General features: G+C 40.9%; 1 protein-coding gene across 2 annotated transcripts in view; it reads left to right on the top strand.

Moving 5' to 3' along the window:
- Nucleotides 1–3668: 3668 nt before the first annotated feature.
- The window catches only part of LOC143782651 (colorectal mutant cancer protein-like), a 90741-nt gene continuing 82281 nt past the window's right edge, over nt 3669–12128 (top strand). The window contains exons 1-2 of one of the 2 annotated variants that reach the window (XM_077270361.1): nt 3669–3762; nt 7606–7755. In XM_077270361.1, the coding sequence (XP_077126476.1) occupies nt 7692–7755 (64 nt within the window). In that variant the 5' untranslated portion in view covers nt 3669–3762; nt 7606–7691. The remainder of the gene's footprint in view (nt 3763–7605; nt 7756–12128) is intronic. The other variant, XM_077270371.1, reaches the window with a different exon arrangement.

Raw genomic sequence — 12128 nt, 5'->3', positions numbered from 1 at the left:
AAAAAATGAGACCTCACATGACTCTGTGAGCCAAAATATGGAAAAATTATAGATCTTAAAATCAGGTACAGACTGGGGCTGAAATTTAGTCCTGGCATTTGAAATCACACAGGCCCATGTCCCTGTCCCCATGAACCAGATGGGACATAGTACTAATATTTCCCTGGATGGAGGAAAGGAAGATTTACTACAAGACCAATATTTCTAATGATACCTGTGGCCTGTTGGGGTTAGTGACAGTCAGAGACTTTGTGCTCCTTCAAAACTCTTAACAGTATGGATGTCTTGAGAACACCGATTCTGTTAACAATGTAGCAGACAAGGCAGAACACGACAAGACAGGCCCTTCTGGCATTTGCCAGAATTGCCAGATGGACAGTCCGGCCCTGCTTAAAATATGGTGATGGAAAAACTATTTTTTGCAATAAAAAAACGTCTTTTAGTGTGTGACAGCAGCCAAATATAAAAACCTGTTATAAGGTCTCTTTCACACATCCTGATATTTCCGGTACCGGAGATATCAGTGTCTTTGTGTGCAATACTTGCGGCACACATGTGACATGCTTGTGCCACATCAGTACCACAAGGATGGGTGCAAGGGAAGAAGCGTTACAGTAAGCGCTGTTCCCTGGCGGCGGGTGCTGAACACGGCTCTCATCATTCTCCCCTGCTCTGCCGGCGATCGGTGTGAGCAGGGTAGAATGATGAGAGTTACATTTAAGGCCTCTTTCACACTTCCGTGTTTTTTTTCCGTCACAATGCGTTGTGTTTTGTGAAAAAACGGATCCAGCAAATGTTTCATAGCGGTCTATGTTTGACAAGTGTGACCAACCTGTCAATCAGTTTTCCAAGCGATGCTACAGATCACTTGGAAAACGCTATGGATCTGTCAAAAACACAGATCCAGTGCATCCGTTTTTTACAATCTGCACAGGATCCGTCTTTTCATCATTTTGCCGGATTGTGACTAATTGTAAAAAATGGAAGTGTGAAAGAGGCCTAAGTAATAAAAGAGACAGCAGGCGGCGGCTGATGGCACGCTTACTCCCATCAGTCTACCCCTGCTGCTGCTAATAACAGTGACAGCAGGAGCAGCGGATGGGAGTATTCATTTGCCGCTCCTGCGCTGTAAATAAATACAGTAATTTAAAAAAAGGGGGTGGGTCCCTTCTTATTTTTGATAACCAGCCAGACAAAACTCAGCTGGGGGCTGCATCCCTCAGCTGTCAGCTTCCGCAAGGTTGGATATCAGGAATAGAGGGGTCCCCACGCCATATTTTTAAAATTATTTAAATAATTTTTAAAAATCGGCATGGGGTCCCCCCATTTTTAACAACCAGCTTTGCTAAAGCTCACAGCTGTGGGTTGGTATTCTCAGGCTGGTAAGGGGCCATGGATATTGACCCCCCCAGCCTAAAAATAGCAGCCGGCACTTGTCTGGCACTTCCCACTTGCCCTGTAGCAGTGGCAAGTGGGGTAATAGTTGTGGGGTTGATGCCCACGGCTTAGTAATGGAGAAGATGGTTCTGCTGTTTTGGCACCTCATGGGGTCTCCCAGTGGGTCATGGTACCTGCAAACCATAACAGTAAAATCTGGCACTCCTTCCCTTCTGAGCCCTGCAATGCTCCCAAACAGTGGTTTACTCCCACATGTGGTGTATCAGCGTACTCAGGACAAATTGCACAATAACTTTTGGGGTCTAATTTCTTCTGTTTCCCTTGGGAAACTAAAAAATTGGGGGCAAAAAGATAATTTATGTGACAAAAATATGATTTTTTATTTTTAAAGCTCTACGTTACAAACTTCTGTGAAGCACTTGGGGGTTAAAAGTGCTCACCACACATCTAGATAAGTTCCTTTGGGGGTCTAGTTTCCAAAATGGTGTCACTTGTGTGGGGTTTCCACTGTTTAGGCAAATCAGGTGCTCTCCAAACGCGACATGGTGTCCGATCTCAATTCCAGCCAATTTTGTATTGAAAAGTCAAACGGCGCTCCTTCCCTTCCGAGCTCTGCCATGCACCCAAACAGTGGTTTACCCCCACATATGGGGTATCAGCGTACTCAGGAGAAATTGCACAACAACTTTTGTGGTCCAATTTCTGCTGTTACCCTTGGTAAAATAAAAAAATTTTGGTCTGAGTTAAATTTTTTGTGAAAAAAGTTAAATGTTCAATTTTTTTAAACATTCCAAAAATTCCTGTGAAGCACCTGAAGGGTTAATAAACATCTTGAATGTGGTTTTGAGCACCTAGATGGGTGTAGTTTTTATAATGTTGTCTTTTTTGGGTATTTTCTATCATATAGACCCCTCTAAGTGACTTCAAATGTGAGGTGGTCCCTAAAATAAATGGTGTTGTAAAAATGAGAAATTGCTGTTTAACTTTTAACCCTTATATCTTCCTAAAAAAAAAAATTGGTTCCAAAAATTGTGCTGATGTAAAGTAGACATGTGGGAAATGTTACTTATGAAGTATTTTGTGTGACATATCTCCGATTTAAGAGCATGAAAATTCAAAGTTGGAAAATTGCGAAATTTTCAACATTTTCGCCAATTTCCATTTTGTTTCACAAATAATCGCAAGTCATATCAAAGAAATTTTACATGAATTACAATATGTCATGAAAAAACATTGTCAGAATCACCGGGATCCTTTGAAGCGTTCAAGAGTTATTACCTCGAAAAGGGACAGTGGTCAGAATTGTAAAAATTGTCTTGGTCATTAACATGCAAACAACCCTTGGGGGTAAAAGGGTTAAGACCCTGTTAGGCATCGGGATTCTCCCGCTGCATGGGATTGATCCCAAGCTTTATCTGTGTCGTGAGTCTGTCTAAGCTTTGGGACTGTACACGTAGGCAGGCAGCTAGCGTCAGTGGGGGCAATTAGCCATTGGCTTAGCATCTGGTTCCTACATGTGTGTGGTTAGCATAGCAGAGTTCCAGAGCAAGCACAACCTTAGTCAGGGTATTAAGCTCAGTTGCAGAGCTTCTCTTTCATTTCTGTGTGCGAGTGACACAGCTCAGTTGCAAAGCTTCTGTTTAATTTCTGTGTGCGAGTGACACAGCTCAGTTACAGAGCTACTCTTTCATTTCTGTGTGCAAGTGACACAGTTCAGTGCAGAGCAGCTCTTTTGTTTCTGTGTGCAAGTGACACAGCTCAGTAGCATAGCTTTCATTTCTGTACTCTTCCTCTCTGGTGAGTAACAGTGGTTGGAACTCAGCATCCTGTTCACACTGAGGTGGCGTTAAGCCAGTGAGAACAGGCAATCGCTCGCCGTGTGTTCCGTCATTGTTTACTAGCAGCAGTTTTCCATCTCTGCACGGTGGACCCTGGGTTGCCATTGCACTTTATTATTTATTTAGCGCAATCTGCCAACCCTAACAGACGCACACTCAGGTTCATTGGAAGTCCACGCAAATAGCAAGTTATCACTTATTTAATGGACATCCATTAAGGACTTCAGAGAGAATATTACAAAAATAGTCACAACTCCTAAAAAAAAAAAGATGGAAGAGGTTGTTATGAAGTTTAGCTTTTTAATTTAATTTTATATTTGCTTGTTGCTAAAAACACATTTGTGAGAATATTTTAAATTTAAAAATAAAACAACTAACTCCCTGCCACAGTTTACCTTGTCTTTTCCCTCAGGAAGCCCCTGGCTATAAAATGAGTGTCCCTGTCTCCATATCACGTCCTGTTTCCTCTTTTAGCTTCCAGTGTGTTACATGTTCCTGGCTACGTTGGATGCTCTGGGTAGTAGTGGTAAGTGCATGCGTTCATATGCTTTGTTGAAACATGCTCAATAGATCGACATTTGTCAACTTGTAACACTTATCTACTGTTTTTTGTTTGACTATGGTAGGTATAGTAGCGGTAGAACTTTGTCTGTGATGGCAGTACTTTTACAGCTCTATGCCTGTTTATAAGTCTTCATATAGAAATATACTATTTTGTTTCTTTAATATAAGCTTCCTATTGGTGCATAAATAACAGTAAAACACTGCAGTTTTTAGATTTTATGTTTCATTTCTGTTATAGTAGAACAGTGTGGTTATATGAAGTTGATTGTCCGACTCACTATAAATTCTGTTGTAACAAAGCAGGATATTTGATTTTCCTGTTTCTTGTATTCTTTAACCACTCCCTACAAACCTCATCTTCACCTCACATTTGTGTGCGCACACTGCTCTGTCTGTCGTTTTATTTAGGAAACAAGCTTGAATGTAGAAAAGAATAAATACTAATGATGTGAATATACAAGTGCTTCTCACAAAATTAGAATATCATAAAAAAGTTAATTTATTTCAGTTCTTCAATACAAAAAGTCAAACTCATATTATGTAGAGTCATTACAAACAAAGTGATCTATTTCAAGTGTTTTTTTCTGTAATGTTGATGATTATGGCTTACAGCCAATGAAAACCCAAAGGTCATTATCTCGGTAAATTAGAATACTTTATAACACCAGCTTGAAAAATGATTTTAAAATCCGAAATGTTGGCCTACTGACTGTATGTTCAGTAAATGCACTCAATACTTGGTCGGGGCTCCTTTTGCATCAATTACTGCATCAATGCGGCATGGCATGGAAGCGATCAGCCTGTGGCTTCAGCTCATTTGCATTGTTGGGTCTGGTATCACTGATCTTCCTCATGACTATACCCCATAGATTCTCTATGGAGCTAAGGTCAGGCGAGTTTGCTGACCAATCAAGCACAGTGATACTGTAGTTTTTAAACCAGGTATTGGTACTTTTGGCAGTGTGGACAGGTGCCAAGTCCTGCTGGAGAATTAAATTTCCATCTTCAAAAAGCTGTGTGTGTATGTGTGTATATATATATATATATATATACGGTACATACTGAGTACTGTGGCATGTAAAAGTTTGGGCACGCCTGGTAAAAATTACTGTTATTGTGAACTGTTAAGCAAGTTGAAGATGAAATTATCTCTAAAAGTGCTACAGTTAGGCTGTGTGCCCATGTTGCGGTTTTTATGCTTTTCCACCGCGTTTTTGCTGCAGCAGAAACGCTTAAAAAACGATTAAAACGCATTCCGATGCAATCTTATGGGATTCCCCAGTTGCTGTGCCCATACTGCGGATTTTCCCACTGCGGAATCGCATAGCAGTAAAATCCGCAGCATGTTCATTATTTCTGTGGAATCGCGGCAATTTCGCCTCCATAGGATTGCATTGAAACACTCACTTTACGCATGTGGCTATGCCCACCATGCGTAAAGTGAGCGCTTCATGTGTGGATGGTACTCAGGGTCTGGAGGAGAGGAGACTCTCCTCCAAGCCCTGGCTACCATATCCCTGTTAATAAAAAAGAATTAAAATAAAAAATAGCAATATACTTACCTTCTGATGGCCCCCGGAGTCCTCCCGGCTCTCAGCGGTGCACGTGGCGGCTTCCGTTCCCAGGGATGCATTGCGCAAATCACCTCAGATGATGTCGCGGTCACGCGACCGTGACATCACAAAGGTCTTTTGCGCAAAGCATCCCTGGGAATGGAACGTACCGGGAGCGCCGCTGAGGAGATCGGTAGCTGTCGGAATGTGAGAATAACCATATTTTTAATTTTTTAAATTATTTTTAACATTCTATCTTTTACTATTGATGCTGCATAGGCAGCATCAATAGTAAAAAGTTGGTCATACTTGTCAAGCACTATGCTTGACAAGTGTGACCAAGCTGACAATCACTTTTCCAAGAGATGCTTGGAAAAGCGCAAGCATTCTGCAAGCTAAAAACACTTGCAAAACACTTGTGTTTTGCGGGAAAACACATGCGAATTCCACATGCATTTTACACGCGGCAGGGAGTTGCGGAAATGCTGCGGACATTTCCGCAGCATTTCTGCAACGTGGACACATAGCTTTAGAGATGACATATTTCCTTTGTATTTTAGGCAAAAAAAAATATTGTTATTTTTTTACATTTTAAAAATTACAAAACGGAAAATGGGCCAATGCAAAAATTTAAGCACCCTTGCAGATTTGTGTGGTCAGATAACTTTGACCAAGGTTTCAGACCTTAATTAGCCTGTTAGGGTTATAGTTCGTTCACTAACCAGCTTTAAAAAAAAAAACAGCTTCCTCTAACCTTGTACCATAAAGAGTAGCCATGGGTTCTTCTAAGCAGAAAATGGTGGAGGCCCCGAAGCAGGAGAAGGCCATAAGAAGGGAGCAAAGCATTTTCAAGTTGCCCTTTCCTAAGTTCGAAATGGAATTAAAAAATGGCAGTTAACAGGAACAGTGGAGGTCAAGATAAGGTCTGGAAGACCAAGCAAAATTTCAGTAAGATCTACTTGTAGGATTGCTAAAGAGGCAAATATGAACCCCCGTTTGACTGCAAAAGACCTTCAGAAAGATTTTGCAATCATGCTTTGGCATTGTGTTTTCAGCCAAAGGCATGGGGAACATTTCACGGGTAGAGAGAAGAATGGATTCAATGAAATTTCAACAAATTCTTGACGCAACCTAACACCATCTGAAAAAAAAAAAAGCTGATGTTGAAAACAGGATGGCTTCTTCAAATGGATAATGATCCTAGACACACTTCAAAATCCACAATAGACTACCTCAAAAGGTGCAAGCTGAAGGTTTTGCAATGGCTCTCACAGTCCCCTGATGTGAACATCATTTAAAAAAATAGACCTCAAAATAGTGCATGCAAGACGACCCAGGTATCTCACAGAACTGGAAGAATTTTCCAAGGACGGATGGAAGAAACTCCCTCAAACAAGAATTGAAAAAGTGTTTACAAGCTGTGATACTTGCAAAAGGAGGTGCTACTAGTACTAACCCTGCAGGGTGTCCAAACTTTTGCATTGGCCCGTTTTCCTTTTTGTAATTTTTAAAATGTAAAAGATGAAAATATATATTTTTTGGCCTAAAATACAAAGGAAATGTGTCATCTGTAGCTTTAGCCCCTTTAGAGATAATTTCATCTTCAGCTTCCTTACACAATAACAGTAATTTTGACCAGGGGTGCCCAAACGTTTACATGCTACTGTATATATCTATCTATATATTAATATCTATATCTATATAAGTAAAAAAAATTTTTTATCTGGTAATACTTGGAATCAACACCTTGAGGGCCCGTGATCTATTAAGTTACATAACAAAGAAAAATTATAATAAGATGTTGATGCAATGGTGTTATGACTTCTAAGTGTATAAAAATGATTTCTAAATATATGCATGTGATGTCACTGGCAGTTAGTCATAAAGTGCATGTAAAACTTTTAAGACCCCATACATATTAGACTATTGGAGAAACATGCTGATATAGGTGGTATCGGCTGATAGTGTATTGTGTCCTGAAGAGAGAAATCCAGCCTTTTGGATTCCAATAGTCGCTCCTTGTTCTGCTGATAAGACTTCCCCAGACAGTCTGGCAGCAGTTCTCTTGTAGAGGACACAGGAAAGCTAATTATAATAGTAATTTATAATAGGGCTATTGTTCACAGCTCTTCAGGGTTCATCAATTCTATAAAGATGGCGAGTTTGTGAAAGTTATTGGCTCATCATTGTCCCATAAAATAATCATTTGGGCTATACTGATTAAATACATGATAATATGGCTTCTTTTACAGAAAGTAGAAGAACTAAAGTATTTGTATTACTTTTGCCAGCAAGTAGACGGTGATGGAATGAGAAGTGACCAATATAGTATAAAGATATGGAGGAATCTTCCAAATCAGAAAACGAAAGCCAGCCACCAGTGTTAAATGCTTGTGATGAAGGTACCACTATGAAATTCAAATCATACTTATTTTTTTCTGTCATGAAATGGAAGTAGTGATTTCTGGTTGCATATTTAGTGACTGTAAAACATCTAGCCAATATATGTTAATTTATTTCTGAAATACATTTTTTTTCATTGTTACCACAACTTAAAACCAAGACATGCATCTGTTATCTGGGAACTTGACCCCTTGTTTAAGAAATAGATTAAATGGATATTTTCTTGTAAATTCATGGCTTATTTAACCCCTTTACCCCGAGGGTGGTTTGCACGTTAATGACCGGGCCAATTTTTACAATTCTGACCACTGTCACTTTATGAGGTTATAACTCTGGAACGCTTTAACGGATTCCAGTGATTCTGAGAATGTTTTTTTTCGTGACATATTATACTTCATGATAGAGGGAAAATTTCTGCGGTACGATTTGCGTTTAAAAAAACAGAAATTTGGTGAAAATGTTGAAAATTTTGCAATTTTCAAACTTTGAATTTTCATGTCCTTAAATCACAGATATGTCACACAAAATAGTTAATAAATAACATTTCCTACATGTCTACTTTACATCAGCAGAATTTTGGAACCAAAACTTTTTTTGTTAGGAAGTCAAAAGTTAGGAAGGGCTAAAAGTTGACCAGCTATTTTTAATTTTTACAACAAAATTTCAAAAACCATTTATTTTTAGGGACCACATCACATTTGAAGTCACTTTAAGGGGTCTATATGACAGAAGATAGCCAAAAGTAATACCATTCTAAAAACTGCACCCCTCAAGGTGCTCACAACTACATTCAACAAGTTTATTAAAGGGCACCTGTCACCCCGTTTTTTCCGTATGAGATAAAAATACTGTTAAATAGGGCCTGAGCTGTGCATTACAACAGTGTATTTTGTGGACCCCGATTCCCCACCTATGCTGCCAAAATACGTTACCAAAGTAGCCGTTTTCGCCTGTCAATCAGGCTGGTCTGGTCAAAAGGGCGTGGTGTCTTCCCCCAGATCTTGCTTAGTTTTCCGTTGGTGGCGTAGTGGTTTGCGCATGCCCAAGGTCCCGAATCCACTGCACAGGGGAGTGAAAATAGCGCGATGTGCGTTATTTCCCTGTTGATCGGTGGGGGCGGCCATCTTCCTTTGGCCGCGCGTGCGCAGATGGAGCGCTCTGCTGTCCGTGGCTTCAGGAAAATGGCCGCGCGTGCGCAGATGGAGATCGCGGCGGCCATTTTCCTGAAGCTGAATTCGCATCTCGGCTTCAGGAAAATGGCCGCTGCGATCTCCATCTGCGCACGCGCGGCATCCCGCGGCCATTTTCCTGAAGCCGCGGGCAGCAGAGCGCTCCATCTGCACACGCGCGGCCAAAGGAAGATGGCCGCCCCCACCGATCAACAGGGAAATAGAACACATCGCACTGTTTTCACTCCCCTGTGCAGTGGATTCGGGACCTTGGGCATGCGCAAACCACTACGCCACCAACGGAAAACTAAGCAAGATCTGGGGGAAGACACCACGCCCTTTTGACCAGACCAGCCTGATTGACAGGCGAAAATGGCTACTTTGGTAACGTATTTTGGCAGCATAGGTGGGGAATCGGGGTCCACAAAATACACTGTTGTAATGCACAGCTCAGGCCCTATTTAACAGTATTTTTACCTCATACGGAAAAAACGGGGTGACAGGTGCCCTTTAACCGTTCAGGTGCTTCACAGGAATTTTTTAAAGAAAAAAAAATAACATTTAACTTTAAAAAAAAAAAAAATTGACTTCAGATCCAGTTTTTTTTATTTTAACAAGGGTAACAGGAAAAATGCAATGCTAAATTTGTTGTGTAATTTCTCCAGAGCATGCCGATATCCTATATGAGGGAGAAAACCACTGTTTGGGTGCACGGCAGAGCTCGGAAAGGAAGGAGCGCCATTTGACTTTTTGAATGCAAAAATTTCTGGAACAATTGGCAGAGGCCATGTTGCATTTGGAGAGCCTCTGATGTGCCTAAACAGTAAACATCCCCAACAAGTGACACCATTTTGGAAACCAGAACCCTCAGGGAACTGATCTAGATGTGTGGTGAGCACATTGAACCCTCAGGTGCTTCACAGAAGTTTGTAACGTTGAGCCATAAAAAAAATCAAACTTTCCCCACAAATATGTTTTCAGCACAAAATATTGCATTTTCATAAGGGTAACCGGAGAAATTGCACCATACAATTTGTTGTGCAATTTCTTCTGAGTACACCGATACCCAATATGAGAGAGATTGGGCGCATGGAAGGGCTCGGAAGGGAAAGAGCGTCATTTGACTTTTTGAATGTAAAATTTCCTGGAATCATTAGCAGACGTTATGTCCCATTTGGAGAGCCCCTGATGTGCATAAACAGTGGAAATCCTCTACAAGTGACACCATTTTCTAAACTAGAACACTCAAGGAATGTGTTTAGATGCATGGTATGCACCTTGAACCCCCAGGTGCTTCACAGAAGTTTATAATGTTGAGCCATGAAAATAATAAAATCACATTTTCCTCACAAAAATGTTATTTTAGCCCCAAATTTAGCATTTTCAGAAGGGTAACAGGAGAAATTGCACAATACAGTTTGTTAATTTCTCCTGAGTACACCGATAACCTAAATGAAGGAGAAAACTACTGTTTGGGCGCACGGTAGGGCTCGGAAGGGAAGGAGAGTCATTTGACTTTTTGAATGGATGTTATGTCCCACTTGGAGAGCCTCTGATGTGCCTAAACAGTGAAAACCCCTCAAAAGTGACACCATTTTGGAAACTAGACCCTAAAATTAATGTATTTAGATGCGTGGTGAGCACCTTGAACCCCCAGGTGCTTCACAGACATTTGAGCCATGAAAATGATAAAATCATATTTTTCCTCACAAAAATATTGTTTTAGCCCCACGTTTTTAATTTTTTTAAGGGCTAATAGGAAAGGTCCATTTTTTCCTGAGTGCGCCAATACCCTACATGCAATTGGGAAATATTTTTTCAGGCACAGTGCAAAGCTCAGAAGGCAAGGAGCGCCAGATTTTACTGTTAAGGTTTGCCAGAGCTATGACCCACTGGGAGAGCCCATGAGGTGGCAGAACAGCAGAACACCCCCAATAAGTAACCCCATTTTACAAAGTACACCTCTCAATCAATTCATCTAGGGGTGCAGCGATCATATTGACACCACAGGTGTGTCACAGAATTTTATACCATTGAGCAGTGAAGAAAAAATAACTACATTTTTTACCCTCAAAATTTAGTTTGAGCCCCAGATTTTACATTTTCACACAAGAAGTGGGTAAAAATGGCAACAAAATTTGTCCCACAATTTCTACTGAACGTGGCAATACCCCATATGTGGCTGTGCAGTACTGCTTAGCCATACGCAGAGACTCAGGAGTAACGGAGCGCTATTTGCCTCCTGGAGCGCAGATTTTCCTAGAAGAGTTTGTGGATTCCATATACAGAGCCCCTAATTGTTATAAGAGCAATATTTCCTTCAAATTGACCCCGTTTTGGAAATTATACCCCTTGTGGAAATTATCTACAGGTGCAGTGCTGATTTTGACTCCATGGGTATTGTCCAGAAACAATCATCAATGAATGTTGCCAAGTGAAAATTGCAAACTGCCGCTGTAGTGACCAGTATGCTGTAGTGATCAGTACATTGCAGTCACCAGTATGTTATCCACAGCCCGTGCTTCTGGAGGCATGCGCCCGTAAGTTAGGTGGGCTCTCATTGCTTCAGAAATGCCAAACGTGGACGCTATAGGTGGTTTAGGTACACCGTGGGGTGTTTTTTTTTGTGGATTGAGTTGAAGCTTTTATTGGGAACATTTTACATAATGTTACATAATTTATCTGGCGTTCTACGCTGAGCACTTATTTGGGGTTTCCATCTAAATCTCTCAGCGACATGATTCAGATGAAATCCCAGAGGGATCCATTCACTATAATGAGGCAGCAGAGTGACTCTGGACTCTGGCCTCTGTTTAGCGCTGTACTTCTTTTCAGAAGTGCATAAAACTGTGGCCGACAGAATTTTTGTGTAATCCTAAAAAGATGGACATTTCCGGATCACAGGCCAGACGGCATCCGTATTGCCTCCATCTGCCTCATTATAGGGAATCTTCCCCCAGAGGTTCCATCTGAATCACGTATTTCAGAGATTTACATGGAAACCCCGGTATAAGCGCTCAACGCAGAGCACAGGATAAATATGCGCCGAGCCTTACTGCGATCTTTGGGAGGCAGAATGAAAAAATTAACAGTAGGTGAAGAATTGGTTTTATTAATTTTTTATGCCATTTCTCGTGCGGTATAAGTGATTAGGCGACTTTATTCTACTGGTCGGTGCAATTAGAGCAATACCAGATTTATAT

The sequence above is a fragment of the Ranitomeya variabilis genome, chromosome 1 (assembly GCF_051348905.1).
Source record: "Ranitomeya variabilis isolate aRanVar5 chromosome 1, aRanVar5.hap1, whole genome shotgun sequence".
NCBI lineage: Eukaryota > Metazoa > Chordata > Amphibia > Anura > Dendrobatidae > Ranitomeya > Ranitomeya variabilis.
Note: the sequence above shows the minus strand (reverse complement) of the source record. Positions and strands in the feature narration are given on the sequence as shown.